A 14,859-nucleotide genomic window follows, 5' to 3' on the forward strand; every position below is an offset into this window, starting at 1 on the left:
TAGAAATTAAAGCATACATATCAACGATATAAAATTAAGTAAAACCTACTCAACTTTTCTAATAGTGTTCCCATCATGCACTGGGGCATGCATAATTAATAAGGTTGTTTTATCATTACTTTTGTTTTTAGGTTTGGTAACTTGCCATTTTGTGAGTCCACATTAAAGAATTAATGACCTAAAATTAGCCGGACCCAGTAAATCTCTATCTGTTTTAGGTATCAGTGTTACACATGTGTATGTTTAACTGCATATTGCCTTTCGAAGAACCATTCTGATCAAGGTGTAACATGCATAAAGTTTTTTTTTTTTGATTTTCTTTATTTTATTTTAAAAACCTCTGTAAAAATATTTGAAGACATGCAATTCATCAAGGCCAAGATACTGTAATATCGCTGATGTCAATAATAACATTACAGTTAAATATAATCGAGCTTCAGCTGTTTCTAACGTTTTCTTTTTCTCCTCATCTCAGTTTTGTTTCTCTGTATTTGCAGACATTTTATAAATTACATATTTGATTTACTCTGAAATCATATTGTCATGTTCATTTGATTCTACTCTGTTATTGTACAGGTTTACCGGTTCAGCCTGTTCTGGGCGAGAGAGAGAGAGAGAGAGAGAGAGAGAGAGAGAGAGAGAGAGAGAGAGAGAGAGAGAGAGAGAGAGAGAGAGAGAGAGAGAGAGGAAGAGGAAGAGAAATAATGGAGGAGCACTGAAAATGTGCTGCTGTTTTGCTAACGTCATTAGCTCACTTTAAACGCTATAGGCCTTGTTTATCTTTTGTTACGGCCTTGTGTTCTGTAAATGCTTTAAAACTAACCTGGATAGATTATTTCTGTACGTGTTAAATGTAATTTAGTCTTCATCATGTCACTCTAAAGCACAGAGTTTCTCTGTGTCGACCCGTGGAGTTCGAGCTGGTGTATCGAGCTTCTCCAGTTTCATCATGGAAGTTTATTAGGACGCAAAACACACAAGAGCTTCCATCAGGACTGCAAGGTTGGTCTAGTGTTAGCGGTGAGAATGTGTGTGTGTTTGCTTGTGTGTGTGCTAATGTACAGTCTTTTCTCAAATGGAGTGTAAGTGTAAGTAAGTGTAAGTGACACGCATACAGGGGGCGTGGTCAACATTTCAGGAGTGAAGGGGAAGAAGTTCAAGTGTAATAGCAGTTTCTGACCTTTATGTGCAATTTATGTTTAAAACAATAAAAAAAAGAAAGAAAGATAGGATCTTATCATGGATATTATACAATGTAAAAAAGGACCACTCTTTCACTTCTCACCTGTGAAGAGCTGCTTATTAACATGCGGCTTTGGGTTAAAGCTGCCGTTTTCTTGTTTAATTTACTGACATTACAGTAAAAAAAAAAAAAAAAAAAATACATAAGACCATTAATACAAGACAACCTTCTAAATGAACGTCAGAACATGAATGCATAGTCACGATTGTTTCAGTTTTTGGCCTTTTCTTGTATCCTTGTATATTATTAAAATGGCAGGGTTAATGCTTTTCTTCATGGTGTACTGGGATTACAGTATTATCCTAAACTACATTACATTTGATGTTAATATAGCAGCCTGCTGTGAGTCAGCCATTTTATTTATACAATTAAAATGTACAGTACTTCTATTAATATTTAGGGTCAAAATTGTACAAGTAAACCGTTGTTGTAACATGTAAGTCACACAACGCTGTCTGAACCACACATATGTAGTGGCTGCAAATGCATGAACATCTGAATTCAACATTAACAATCTTTATTACAATTTGATAACACATCTGTGAAAATAAAAGGCGTTGCAAATATACACTTAAAAAAATAAGTGCACGTTAATATTTGTAACTGCCTCCAAAGCTTGCTCATTATACATCAATACAAAAGGTATAAACCATTATGAGCAGCGGGATTAAATGAACGAGAACAAATTACATTATGAAATAGCTTCATTTATAACTAAGCAAATACTGTATTTAATTCATAATAGCTTTGAAAACATGACAGTGTGTGTTACTGTTAGACCCAACTCAGTTCCAGCCCTGAAGTGCATTTCTAAATAGTTAAAGGAAATCAGTTTCCTTTCAGTTTAAGAAAGTCATGGGTTTGTTTCCTGATGAATGTTTCTGTTTGTTTATTTATAAAGCACAATTAAAGCAGCAGAGCGTTGACCAGTGTGCTGTACAATCATATTTATTATAGAAATGATAAAAATAGCAGCATAGCAAAAATTGTATTTATGTCTGGACTGATTTGTCGCTGTATTTACACTGTTCTGGCCAGCAGGGGTCGCTAGCCTGTGCCGTTTTAAGGGCTTCAAATCAGTGAATCATTTTTCAAAGCAACTGGTTCAATTGATCCAAAGTTTCAAAAAGCTTCATTTCTCCCATCACTAGACGTGTGTCGGATTGTTTCAAAGCCTCAACACAATACGGCACATTTGCTTCAACTGTTTCAGTGTTCCACGAAGCCTCGCCAGAGATGGTCTAATATTAGGGAGATGAGAGGGTCTGTATGTCTTACCATTGGAGAAAGCAATGGCTAACTTGGATCATGTGACGCACCTCAGCCTATCGTGTAAGGGCAGTGATGTCAGTGCACGCAGTTCATAGTTTTATGACAGTCAGTTACAGCTTATGTTAATCAGTTTCTTGTGGATTGTTAGCTGTTGTTCTTGTGAATAAATGCTCTATATTTGCTGTTATGTCGCTAGTAAAGGTATAGACTGCAATGTTTGTGGAATGTGCTTTATTGTGGAAAAAAACGTGAATATCTCTATTAGCTGCAAAGTAAATCTGCAGGGCAAAAAAAAAAAAAAAAATACAATTAAGATTACACTAAAACCGTATTCATAATTTAATACATCTTTTTTTTTTTTTTTTAACCATCATTCATTAAAAAACTGATCTTTTTTGTTTTATGTCAACGCCAGTCGAGTAGAAGAGGCTTGGTCAAACAAAAATGTATTAGTTGGTTAAATCACGCAGGCTGTAAAGGACGGATCTTTAACGGCAGGAAATCCAAACATTCGCCCATCATCCATAAACCTCAAATATGGCTTATCACTTGAAACATGTAAGTAGTAACTTTACAAGTCCGCTCACAGCAGAAAACATTATCAACAAGTTATTCAAATGCTATTTGAATAACTTATTGATATTAAGCTAAAGGCTCATTATTATGATTTATGGCTTATTAATATAAACGCGCGATTAGTTGACTAATCGCTTAATGTCCCCCTGTAGTCAATAATTATATCCCTTAAAACTCATCGTTGATCACCAAAATCACATATTTAAAAGTTTTTTTCTTGAAAAGTTTTTTTTCTTCATGTCTTAAAATAGTTTGAAAGTAAATCAACACTCTTGTCTCATTTAGTCAATGCGGTTCTATGAATATGCAAATGAGCCCCGCCTCCACTCACTCGCTCAGCTCAGAGATCGACTCGTTGACGATTACAAATTGATCGGATTGGTTAGATCTGCACTGTTAACGATTTTCTTGTATTTTTACAGTACAGTACTGGCAGCAAGGTTGCCAGCAAGTATTTTGATTTACAGCAACTTTACTGTAATTTACTTTACAGTACACAAGATCAGTACTGTAAATTACAAAACAGTACTTTACTGTATTTTTACTGTATTTTTGTAATGTTTCTGTTTCTGCTGTAATTAATTATACAGTATTGTACTGTAATATCTATATTGATACATTATTGCTAAATTTTATAATTTTCAAATTACTAATAATGATAATATTATATTTATATAATATTGAGTTATTATAGTATATACATTTACAGGTAATAATATTATACTGCAACTTCAGAATAACTGCAAATCAATCAATCCAAACAATGTTATTGTCAAAAATATTTTTTATTAATCAATTACACTTGTGTATTTGTGAAAAAAACATTTCATTTAGGAACACTACATGTCCATTACACCAACACTTTACAGGTAAACAGTTTTTAAAGGGATAGTTAAAGGAACAATCCGACTTTTTGGGACTTCAGGTTATTCACTGTATCCCCCAGAGTTAGATGAGTCCACACACACCCTTCTCATCTCTGTGCGTGCTGTAACTCTGTTTGACGCTCCCACCGCTAGCCTACCTTAGCACAAAGACTGGTAAACTACGGTGGCCGAGAAGGGTCACAACACATACAAACGCCACAACAACTTCATATTCAGAAAACGCCTCCAAATTCAGAAAACACATACACAAACGCCACAACAACTACATATTCAGAAAACAACTTTGTCGATTTCACATCACCTACGCTGCAAATATTCACAGCACGAGCAAATAGGGAAACAAACTGCAAACTGCAAAGACACAACGGAAATGTTTCCAGGGGGGCCATAATCAGTGACGGACCCGCATCCATCCGGTTGTCTTCTCGCTATCTGAATGTGCGCTTTTGTTGTCTATGGCTACAAGAGCAAGAGGTAAGTGTTCTATTTTATTATGACAGACTTGTAGACAACAAAAGCGCACATTCAGATAGCGAGAAGACAACCAGATGGATGCGGGTCCGTCACTGATTAAGGCCCCCCTGGAAACATTTCCGTTGTCTTTGCAGTTTGCAGTTCGTTTCCCTATTTGCTCGTGCTGTGAATATTTGCAGCGTACGTGATGTGAAATCGACGAAGTTGTTTTCTGAATATGTAGTTGTTGTGGCGTTTGTATGTGTTTTCTGAATTTGGAGGTGTTTTCTGAATATGTAGTTGTTGTGGCGTTTGTATGTGTTGTGACTCTTCTCGGCCACGGAAGTAAACGGGTCCAGCTAGCATACTGCTCGCAATAAGTGACAAAATAACGCCAACATTTTCCTATTTACATATTGTGATTTGTAAAGTCACAGCGTGTACAAATAACAAGGACACATGAGACACAACCATCTTCTAACTGTACACATACTGGTAATATACTTCTAATATTCTCAGAAGGCAAAGCACTGCTACTTCTGCGGAGTGATTTACTGGCAGCACCTGTGGTGAGGAGCAGAGAGTTCGCTCAGAGTGTTGCGCTAATCACTCCGCCCAAGTAGTAGTCATTCGCCCATGAGAATATAGTTCCCAGTATGTGTACGGTTAGAAGATGGTTGTGTCTCATGTGACCTTGTTATTTGTACACGCTGTGACGACTATACAAATCACAACATGTAAATAGGAAAATGTTGGAGTTATTTTGTCACTTATTGGGAGCAGTACGCTAGCTGGAGCCGTTTACCTCCAGTCTTTGTGCTAAGCTAGGCTAGTGGTGGGTGCGTCAGACAGAGTTACAGGACGCACGGAGATGAAAAGGGTATGTATGGACTTCACTTATCTAACTCTGGGGGATACGGTGAATAAGCTGAAGTTCCAAAAAGTCGGCGTGAGAGGTTGAGAAACTGCATGACTTGCAGCTGTAGCTGGACATTCTTTAAAATTTGGTTGGGACTTTGAGGTGGTACTGGAACCTGGCGGTGACCAAAACTGAAAAAGACATGACACACAAAAACACGTATGACAAATCCTGTTATCCACAGCACCAATAAAAATGAGCAGACAGTGTAAGAGATCAATTGTAAAAGAACATTTTGTAGAAATAAAAAAAATAAAAAAAAACAGCCAATTAAGAAAAATAATAATAAAAATGTAACCTTTAGATTTTGAAACTTTAAGTTTAAAACATTGTATTAACATGGCTAATACTTACAGAAAACTCCTTCACAGGCTGCAAATAAAATTGTCCCACACTGTAGAGCTGTAAGAAATCAAAATACATATTATTCAGTTAACTGTTATGTTTCTTGTTGAGGACATATATATCTGCTTACAATACATCTAGGTTAACAAAAATAAGCTTCACTTTAAGCTTCACTTGACCTCTCTTAATATTCTAACTGGCTTTTTTGGCATGCATTTTACTTGTCTTTGTTGCCTAATAGATCATTATTAACTCTGATAGTTTTTTTTTTTGAACAATTTACACCTTTATTTATATTTTTAATTATTATAGTAATCATTATTTGTCATTACAAATCACAATGCTACAGAACTGGGTCTCCCGCCTAAATAGAAATGAAATAAATGGCTAAACTGGTACCAATAGCCAATCTCTCTTAGACCAAATCACCCATTTTGCGTTGCAAAGGAAAGTGCAGTATTTTTAACCCGTGTTTTTGTGTCTAAACGACTTAATAAATTTGGTCCAGTATTTATCATAAAAGTTCGTAAAATCATAAAACCATCAAGTTCGCCATCCGAGAAACGGACTGCAAATATAGCATTTTGAGCAAAATAACGTACGTTATGTCTATAATAAGTGCTTGTTTTTACCACTGACGGGCTCGGATGTTATGGAAAGGATCCTTACAGATAACAGTTAGACATTTTTGTTATCATAAGATCCTTCAAACGTAACGTTAACATGTCAAATGCAGTAATTTTATCTCGCAGACGATTGTATAACACATTTAACGTTAATTAACCACCTCGATTTGTCCTTCCACCGTTCCAACAATCACCAAGTCTGTTTTGGTGGAAATAAACCGTAAGGTAATGTTAATTCAATGTTCAAATCTCGAGTTAGATTTGAAAATGTCGAGACAAGCAACGGGGTGAAAGAGCAGATCTAACTAACGGTGTTTTTGCAACCGTCGCTGGCTAAACTTCCACTGTCATTTGTACACTATAGTGTAAAATCCTAAAACCTTATTATAAAATTCAAAATTAACTTACCAAATTTCCAGATATCCGCAGAGTGAGATCCATACATCCAGTGAGTGATCTGCTGCGATCTGCCTGCAGTTGTGCTCTGACGTCAGTCGGGCGGCGCGCGCGCTCTCTGTTTACAGCAACCCTGTATTATTGCTAGGCATATTACAGCCAGGTTACAGCTAGGTTACAGCAACACTAAAATTTGCTGTAAAATGTTCCCGCTCAAACAAAATTACCCACAATACAATGCAAATTACGGTACTTTACTGTAATATAGAAATGCAGTATTGTACTGTAGGTTATTACAGTACTGTGCTGCTAAATCTACAGCGACATTTAACAGTGTGCTCCTGAAGGACCCCCAACACTGCACGTTTTCTTTGTCTCCCTAATCAAACACACCCGATTCAATTCATCAGCTCATTATCACATGGGTTAATGAGCTGATGAGTTGAATCAGGTGTGTTTGATTAGGGAGACAAAGAAAACGTGCAGTGTTGGGGGTCCTTCAGGAGCAGGATTGAAGAACACTGGGTTAGAAGGTAGTTTGACGTCAGAAATACCAGCGATTTCAAACCGTGTCTTTGGTTCACTGCAGTTTACTCAGCAAATACTCAGCAATGATGTTGACTTATGAATTTGTACATGGTTTGTCTTAAAGCATATTAAAAACACGACATAGACATATTAACAATATTAAAAGCTGGATTTTCACCACAGGGGGACTTTAAATTAACGACTACTAGTCGACTAGAAAAATCTTTAGTCAAGTGCTGTTATGACACAGAATGGTGTTGAGGTATTTAATCATGCTAATCAGCCGAACTGAACCCTTTAGCTGTTCAAATAATAAAAATTGCTCACAACACAAAAGAACAATTCAGAATAGAAAATAACGGCAAACAAATGACTTCACTACAGAGTTTTTCAGTTTTAAAGTTGTTGTAGACCTGGCAGACAAGACTGATAGTAATCTCTAAATCCAGGGCTGTAATTGTTAATAAACACAGTCTCACAAAACTCAGAATTCAAATATTTTGCAAATAGTTGTTTAATGTGATAAACAGGTATATACAAACATCTAATTTATTCACTTGTGTTTTCTCACAGCAACAATGTCATCATTAATGCACCCCCACCGGCGAAACAGCATGGATGTACCTCTCACTATGGGGTAAGAAATTGATCTTATTCATTTACTCACTTAAATAAAAATGTGATTTTTCACTATATTGGTGTTGACTAGTCAGTCTTTGATGGCAGGAGAAAACCAAAAGAGAAATAGTCTCAGGTTATGTATGTAACCCGGTTCCTCGAGAGGGGAACGAGATGCTGCGTCATGGCATTGACGCTGTGGAAATGCTTCTGTGTGAGCCAGTGTCTGAAACCTGCCCAACAAAGCTATGTAAAAGCACAGACAATTGTTGAGCAATTGCTGAGCACAGACTGGGCTTTGGGACAACCCAATCCACGTCCAAACTGTAGAAACTGATAAATGTGTGCAGAGAAGAACAACCTTCCACTGTAAACACATACATCATGTTTCGGTGCAAAATAACTCTGACATCACCTGGAGCAAAGTCTAAACAAGATGAGGCTACTCACAGGACCTGAGTGAAACCAATGCTAAAGTCACTTTGAGAGTCAGCATTTTTTTCTGAGACCGAGGGCTCACATAGGGCTTCTGTTCAAGCTTCTAGGACCAATGATAGGTCACAGGAGGGAACTCACAACTGGCAGATAGGCCTCAACCGTCTGCCACCATGCAAGAAACGAGACACCAGGGGGTGCCCCCCAACAGAAGCTCTGTCTAAGGGTATGTTGGTAGTAGAAATAGCGGCCAAATGAACCTTTAAGGTAGCAGGAGCCAGCCCTGCTGAGAGACACTCTTGAAGGAACTCCAGCACTGGAATAACAGGTCGGTTAAAGAGGTAGGAATGACAAAAATGTATGTCATTAAGACAACGATATAAAAAGTTGCCAATCAGAAGATTTCTCTGGACTGGGATCTCCCAGGGGAGGCCATCCAGGTGAGACAATACATCTCGGGCCGGCCAGAATGAATCCACCAGAATGAGGACTCATTCCTGGCAAACCCTCGGCAGAACTCCAGAATATGGATTGGCTGTACCTGCCTGAAAAAGGGGCGTGAACATAGTCCACCCTGGTGATTGATGTAAGAGACTACCGTAGTGTTGTCTGTAAGGACCAGCACATGATAGCACCTCAGCTGTGAGGGGAAGTGTTTCAGAGAGAGCTAGAAACACTGCCTTCATCCTCACCTTGGAATCACAAGCTAGTCAGCCATCAAGATCTGCACACCACCCCATTAGAGATGCGTTCATTGTGAGAGACTTGTGACCGCAACATGCTCCTTGTGCCAAGCCCCTGTTGAGGAAACCTGGCCTCTTCCAGAGCTGAAGTACATGTATCCCACGATGAGTGACTCTTATGACCCTGGAAGGACGATTCAGAGGATGAAAACCCCTGCTCTTGAGCCAGAGCTGAAACAGTCTCATGTGCAGTAGGGTCAATGGTATAACGTTGGCCACTGCTGCCATGAGACCTGAAAGTCTCTGAACACTTCCCATAAATCCTGATGGAATCGTTACATCATAAGAAAAATGGCGTCTACGCTAATATTAGTCTCTCTGTTTATCCCGAGGTTTTTGTAGGGAAGGACTACACGCCTGCGCACATATATTCAAATTACGCATCGCTATGGACTGAACACATAATACGCATGTGCACGCCATCAATGTTCTCACAGGTTCACGTTTTTGAAGTTTACACAGAAAGAACTTAAGAGTTTTCTGTTAAAATGGTGTCGTGTTAGCGGCCCCTAAGTTAATAACTAATGATCGTTGCGACGGAAGTGAATCAATCTAAACTAACTTTAGCTGTACAATAACTTTATTCTAGAGCTGCTATAAAGCCAAAACAATTTCTGTTACTTTAATTTCCTATAATCACTGTAAAGTCGCTTTGGAACAATCTACATTGTTAAAAGCGCTATATAAATGAAAATGACTTGACTTGACTTGACTGAATTTTTAATTCAGCTCCTGTTCTAGCTCGATGTCTCTCACAGTGGTTAGCATCGAATCTGCACGTGCAGGACACATATGTGCCTGCATCTTGGTCAAGTCCCACACTACGACCTAGAAAAGTGGTTGTCTGTTTGGGAGAAAACACTCTATTCTTGAGGTTTAACCTGAGTCCCAGATGCTTGATACTAGCCTGACTGGGCAATGAGCACAATCAGCCCCTCAAGGACAATCCTTGCATGCTCCTCTTCCATACACATTACTTATTTGTGCTAATGGTCCACGGTAATGAAGCGGGGGCACAGATTCACACATTTCCTACTTATTTCCTGACATTTTTCACAGACTGATTCCTTTCTAATGATTTCACACACACAACACACACACTCAACAAACATGCAGGGTCTGAAGACAAGGAAGCTGATGACATGCATTTCAGGCATCTATTTATGGTCTCTGTAATGTTCCACACTACATCACAACGTCCATGTGTTCGGCTAATTTAATTGGTGTGTTTAGACACATGCTTCAGACACTGGTTCATGCAGAAGTGTTCCCATGGAGTCAACGCCATAGTGCAGCATCGAAGTTCCTCTTTGAAGAGCAACTCAACCGCCTCGTCACAGAGAAATAAACTCAAATTTTATCTTTGCTTAAAATAATCATTTATACAAATGTATTTGTTCAGGACTAAAACACCACTGCCAGTCATACACAATCCTGTCACTGCAGATCATCAGTCCCTCCACAAGCAATGTAAATAAATAACATACTGAGACTATCACATGTTGATGCCATGTTAATTTTATCTATTTTCAGATCACGTCATGATGCCACACTGATGAACCCAGGTCCTCCAGCGCTTTACCAACTAAAAACTGAAAGACAATATATTCATGGGACTAATAAAAAGGTCAGACGATGGACATATGGAAAAAAAGACAGAAACAAGCAGAACAAAGTCATACTGATGGTGGGAGAAACCGGCGCTGGGAAAACCACCATCATCAACACCATGATCAACTACTTACTGGGAGTGAAGTTTGAGGATGAAGAGTGGTATGAAATCACAGATGAAGATGAAGAAGATATAGATGAAACACAATCCCAGACGTCTGAGATCACTGTTTATGAGGCGTTTGTTGAAGAAAACCCAACATCTCTGACCATCATTGACACTCCAGGATACGGACACACTGGAGGATATGAGAAAGATGAAGAGATTTCTGAGTATCTGACCAGATTATTTTCAGATAAGGATGGGATTCATTATATTGATGCAGTGTGTTTTGTGATGAAGGCACTGAATAATCGAATCTCTGACAAAGAGCTTTACATATTTCACTCAGTTCTGTCTCTGTTTGGTAGAGATATAGAGAACAACATAGTGTTTCTACTCACACATTCAGATGGACGACCTCCAACAGATGCTCTAAAACTCATTAAAAAAGCACAGATTCCATGCAGAAGAGATGTGAAAAAACTAACTGTTCACTTCTTATTCAATAACCAGCAAAAAGAAATAAGAGACAAAAAATATGAGGACATACTCAGATTATCATGGGAAATGGGAGAGCAAAGCATGAATGACTTCTTCAAACTCCTGGAACAGAAACAGAACAGAAAAAGTGTTCAGATGACATTAGATGTTCTGAAAGAGCGAAGACGACTTGAGGCCTGTGTCTCTAATCTGAGGCAACAAATCTCTGAGGAAGAGTCAAAAATGAAAGAACTTACTGAAATTCAAGAAGCTATCATAGAGAACAGAGACAAGATTCAAAAATGCGAAAACTTTCAGTTTACAGTCAAAACAGCTGTCAAAGAAAAAGTCTCCACTGTAAATGAATGGTGGTGGAAGAGAAACGCAACCTGCTGCTCAGATTGTGAGGAAAACTGTCATGAGAGCTGCTGGATGGATGAAAAACCTTCATCGTGTTCAGTCATGAAAAACAATCACTGCACCGTGTGTACTGGGAAGTGTCATTACAGCGTACATGTCAGAGAGAACAAAAAATATGTAACAAAGCCAAAGACAGTCATTGTGACATTTGATGAGCTCAAGGAATATCAACGCACTGGTGAAAAGCCTAAAACTAGCTTTGACAAAAAAATATTTGAACATATTAAAAAGGACCATGACAGAAAAATTAACGAATCTGAGAATAACAGAAAAATAGAAGAAAAATTGAACAGAGATCTTGAAAAGATTAAAAATGAAAAGTCCCTTCTGCTGCATGAAGCTTATACCATCATCATGTGTTTGTCTAAGATCACATTAAAAGCAGACAACGCTTTCACTCTTCAACATCTGGATTTCTTGATTCCCAGACTGAAGGAGGAGGGAAAAGATGAATGGATGAAGAAGCTGGAGGATCTGAAGAAAGCTGGAGAAGAGAAGAAAAACAAGGGGGCTTTACGTCATGTGGTGGATTTCACTGGAAAAAAAAGGATGCAATTAGACAATTGTGTGACTGGTAAAAATTTCATAAATGATAATTCAATAACAAAATTACCGTTATGAAATTACTGATTATATGATAATTCTAATTTGAACTTTTTAAATAATCAATTTGGTATGATTTAGCATTGTATAGCAACTCCCCCCCTCCCATGTTAATGACGTTTCAGCGCTAGAACACCTCTTATTTAACAAACTAAATTAATGCCCTGCTAGTTAACCGGAGATGTTTTATTTATTTGTATTAGGTACATCCGTGCCACAAGATGTTTCAAAAAGTGGTGTGGCCATGTCCCACCAGCAAATTATGCCTATAGCTGTTATACTGCACAGTGGTGTGCGTGTGCGCTGTTGGTTGAAGATCAACTCTCTCGTCATTGGTGTTACACAGTAGTGCATACAGTGCATGATTATATTTTGTATGAATCGGTGTGTGGGGTGGGGGTAGTGGAGATTGTTACTGAAACCCCATAGTACGGCACTGACAATAAGGAATCCCTATTAGGAATTTTAAAAATGCAACAAAAAAAAAAAGACACCGAAACTGACACAGTATTATCATTTATACAGGTCAAGTCCCATTTATTTATGTAGTCAAGCAAATATCTTTGTTCGTTTCAAATATCTTGGATTATTTTCAATTCTACATTTAGCTGCATAGATAAGGTCCGCCGGAACCGGGAACACTTCCCATAAATCCTGATGTATTTGTTACATCATAAGAAGGATGGCGTCTAACTGAAAGGGCATGTGACCAACTGAAAGGGAAACTCTTTCTATAGTTACGTTTTGAAACAATCTGATGCAAAGAGATAATGTATTCACTTGTGTTTTTGATTGCAGCAGTAATGGCATCGTCCACTCATCACCACCGGCGCAAGAGCTTGGATGAACCTCCTGAAATAATGTGAGAAAACATTGTTATGATTCAGAAGATTGCCATAATTGGGTGTTTTAACCAAAAAAATATGATGATGCAATATTAATAAAATATACCTACTGAAATTATTTCATATATGTAGAATAAAGCGCCATAAATTATCAATAACATTTTCTGCATATTAAATAAAGTGGTTACCATTAAGAAAAACATCTGTATTCGAAATTGTACTATACTTATAAACTCTTGATATTTATTTTCTCTAGAGCTGGAGTTATTCGTCTCAAAGATGATTTTATCGAACTCTATGAGAGAGATAATCCCCAACTCCAGCAGTGCACAGAGAGACTGCAGAGTATTACTGAGACATTTGAGAAGGGTTACAGACGTGCTACTGAAGGATCCAGAGATGCAGGATGGTGTGGAATAGCTGCTGGTGCTGCCATGGTTGTAGGATTACTGGCTCTGTTTACTCTAGGTAATTTTCTTGCTCTCGCTATCGCTGGGATTGTTACTGTCATAGGAGCAACAAATCTAGCGAGTGCTGGATATTTTAGTTTAACCTGCAGCTCTGAGAAAAAGCAGCAGATGACACAATTAACACAAGATGTTAAAGCAGAACTGGATGAATTTCAGGATAAAATCACCCCAATGGCTGAAAAGATGACAGACATTCAGAAGCGTACTGAGAAAATACTGAAAGAGCAAGATGCCATACAGATAGAAGACATTGCTGAATTGACTAGGCAGATGTCTGAAACTATACATTTGATTGCATCAGTAACAGCAGTTGTTGGCTGGTTTAGTCTTGTGCTTGACATGTTCTCAGTTTGTAAAAATAGCAGTGTGCTCAATGACATGAACAAACTTGCAGAAACCGCTGTACATGAACAAATAGATGAAAGTGAGATGACATCAATGGCTGGGAAACTCATTGTTGAAATGAGGAAATTAATGACTCAGCTACAGAACACCCTTGATAAACTTGAGAAAACAAAAGACAAAATAGTCATTTATTAGGATACAAGTTACAACCTGACAAAACAATATGAACAGCTGAGACACAAGCCGTTACCCGATCCAGCCGACAGAGGACAACAGCCTGGCTAGTGACTAACATTTAGATGGCGTGTCATTTAGAGTTTTTTTTTTTTTCACTAAAGAAAATGTATATATTTGACATGCAGAGAGTTTATGTTCACGTTCCTTTTTCTATGCATAATTTATCAAAGTTATTTTGTAAATGTACTATAGTATGTACTATACTTTGTATTTGTAATATATGTATTATATGTACTATAGAATGCATGTTCCATAAATACAAAGACGTATTTTTTGTAGTACAAACAAAATGTATGTGATTACAGTGTATTGTAAAAAATACATATTTACATTTACATTTACATTTAGTCATTTAGCAGACGCTTTTATCCAAAGCGACTTACAAATCAGGACTAAATTAAGCGAGTCATCATGAAGAGGCAAAAGACAACAACGCAAGAAGTGTTCAGAATCCGAAGTTCAGGCATTATTCAGAGTAGCATAAGCATGATAAGTGGGATTTTAAGGGAAAGGTTTTTTTTTTTTTTTTTTTTTTTATGAGTTTTTTTTTTTTTTTTTTTTTTTTTTTTTATGAGACATATTTTGAAAAAATTTGGAAACTGACAAATAAATATTGATTTAACAAATTGCTTCCAACTAATTATCTGCGTTACGTTATGTTACATTAGGGAAGTGCTCAGCCGCTGACGCGTTTAGCAAAAATG

The 14,859-nt window shown here is 37.7% G+C and overlaps 1 protein-coding gene and 1 long non-coding RNA gene across 3 annotated transcripts; one reads left to right on the forward strand and one right to left on the reverse strand.

The window, feature by feature from the left end:
- The first annotated feature begins 614 nt into the window (after positions 1–614).
- On the forward strand, positions 615–14,240 carry LOC311287685 (uncharacterized protein). 2 transcript variants are annotated; one of them, XM_084404692.1, is made up of 5 exons: positions 615–1,002; positions 7,819–7,882; positions 10,575–12,229; positions 13,057–13,120; positions 13,360–14,240. In XM_084404692.1, exons 2-5 carry the CDS (start codon positions 7,824–7,826, stop codon positions 14,111–14,113), a joined length of 2,532 nt encoding a protein of 843 aa, XP_084260818.1. In that variant the 5' UTR covers positions 615–1,002; positions 7,819–7,823; the 3' UTR covers positions 14,114–14,240. The 2 variants fall into 2 exon arrangements, with proteins under 2 accessions (XP_084260818.1, XP_084260819.1); XM_084404693.1 differs by having other exon boundaries at positions 13,060–13,120.
- On the reverse strand, positions 5,256–6,924 carry LOC311288316. Its single transcript, XR_014626920.1, has 3 exons — positions 6,730–6,924; positions 5,705–5,752; positions 5,256–5,481 (listed from the first exon to the last, which is right to left on the reverse strand). It is a non-coding gene; the product is annotated as an uncharacterized lncRNA (long non-coding RNA).
- Positions 14,241–14,859: the final 619 nt, after the last annotated feature.

The sequence above is a fragment of the Rutilus rutilus genome (genome assembly GCF_951802725.1).
Source record: "Rutilus rutilus genome assembly, chromosome: 3".
In the NCBI taxonomy this organism is placed as follows: domain Eukaryota; kingdom Metazoa; phylum Chordata; class Actinopteri; order Cypriniformes; family Leuciscidae; genus Rutilus; species Rutilus rutilus.

Bases quoted from the DNA above. Each gene is read 5' to 3' on its own strand.
- LOC311287685 (XM_084404692.1), top strand. From the start codon at position 7,824: ATGTCATCATTAATGCACCCCCACCGGCGAAACAGCATGGATGTACCT. The intron at 7,883-10,574 runs GTAAGAAATTGA...ATCTATTTTCAG, and splicing joins GATGTACCTCTCACTATGGG to ATCACGTCATGATGCCACAC. The intron at 13,121-13,359 runs GTGAGAAAACAT...TATTTTCTCTAG, and splicing joins GATGAACCTCCTGAAATAAT to AGCTGGAGTTATTCGTCTCA.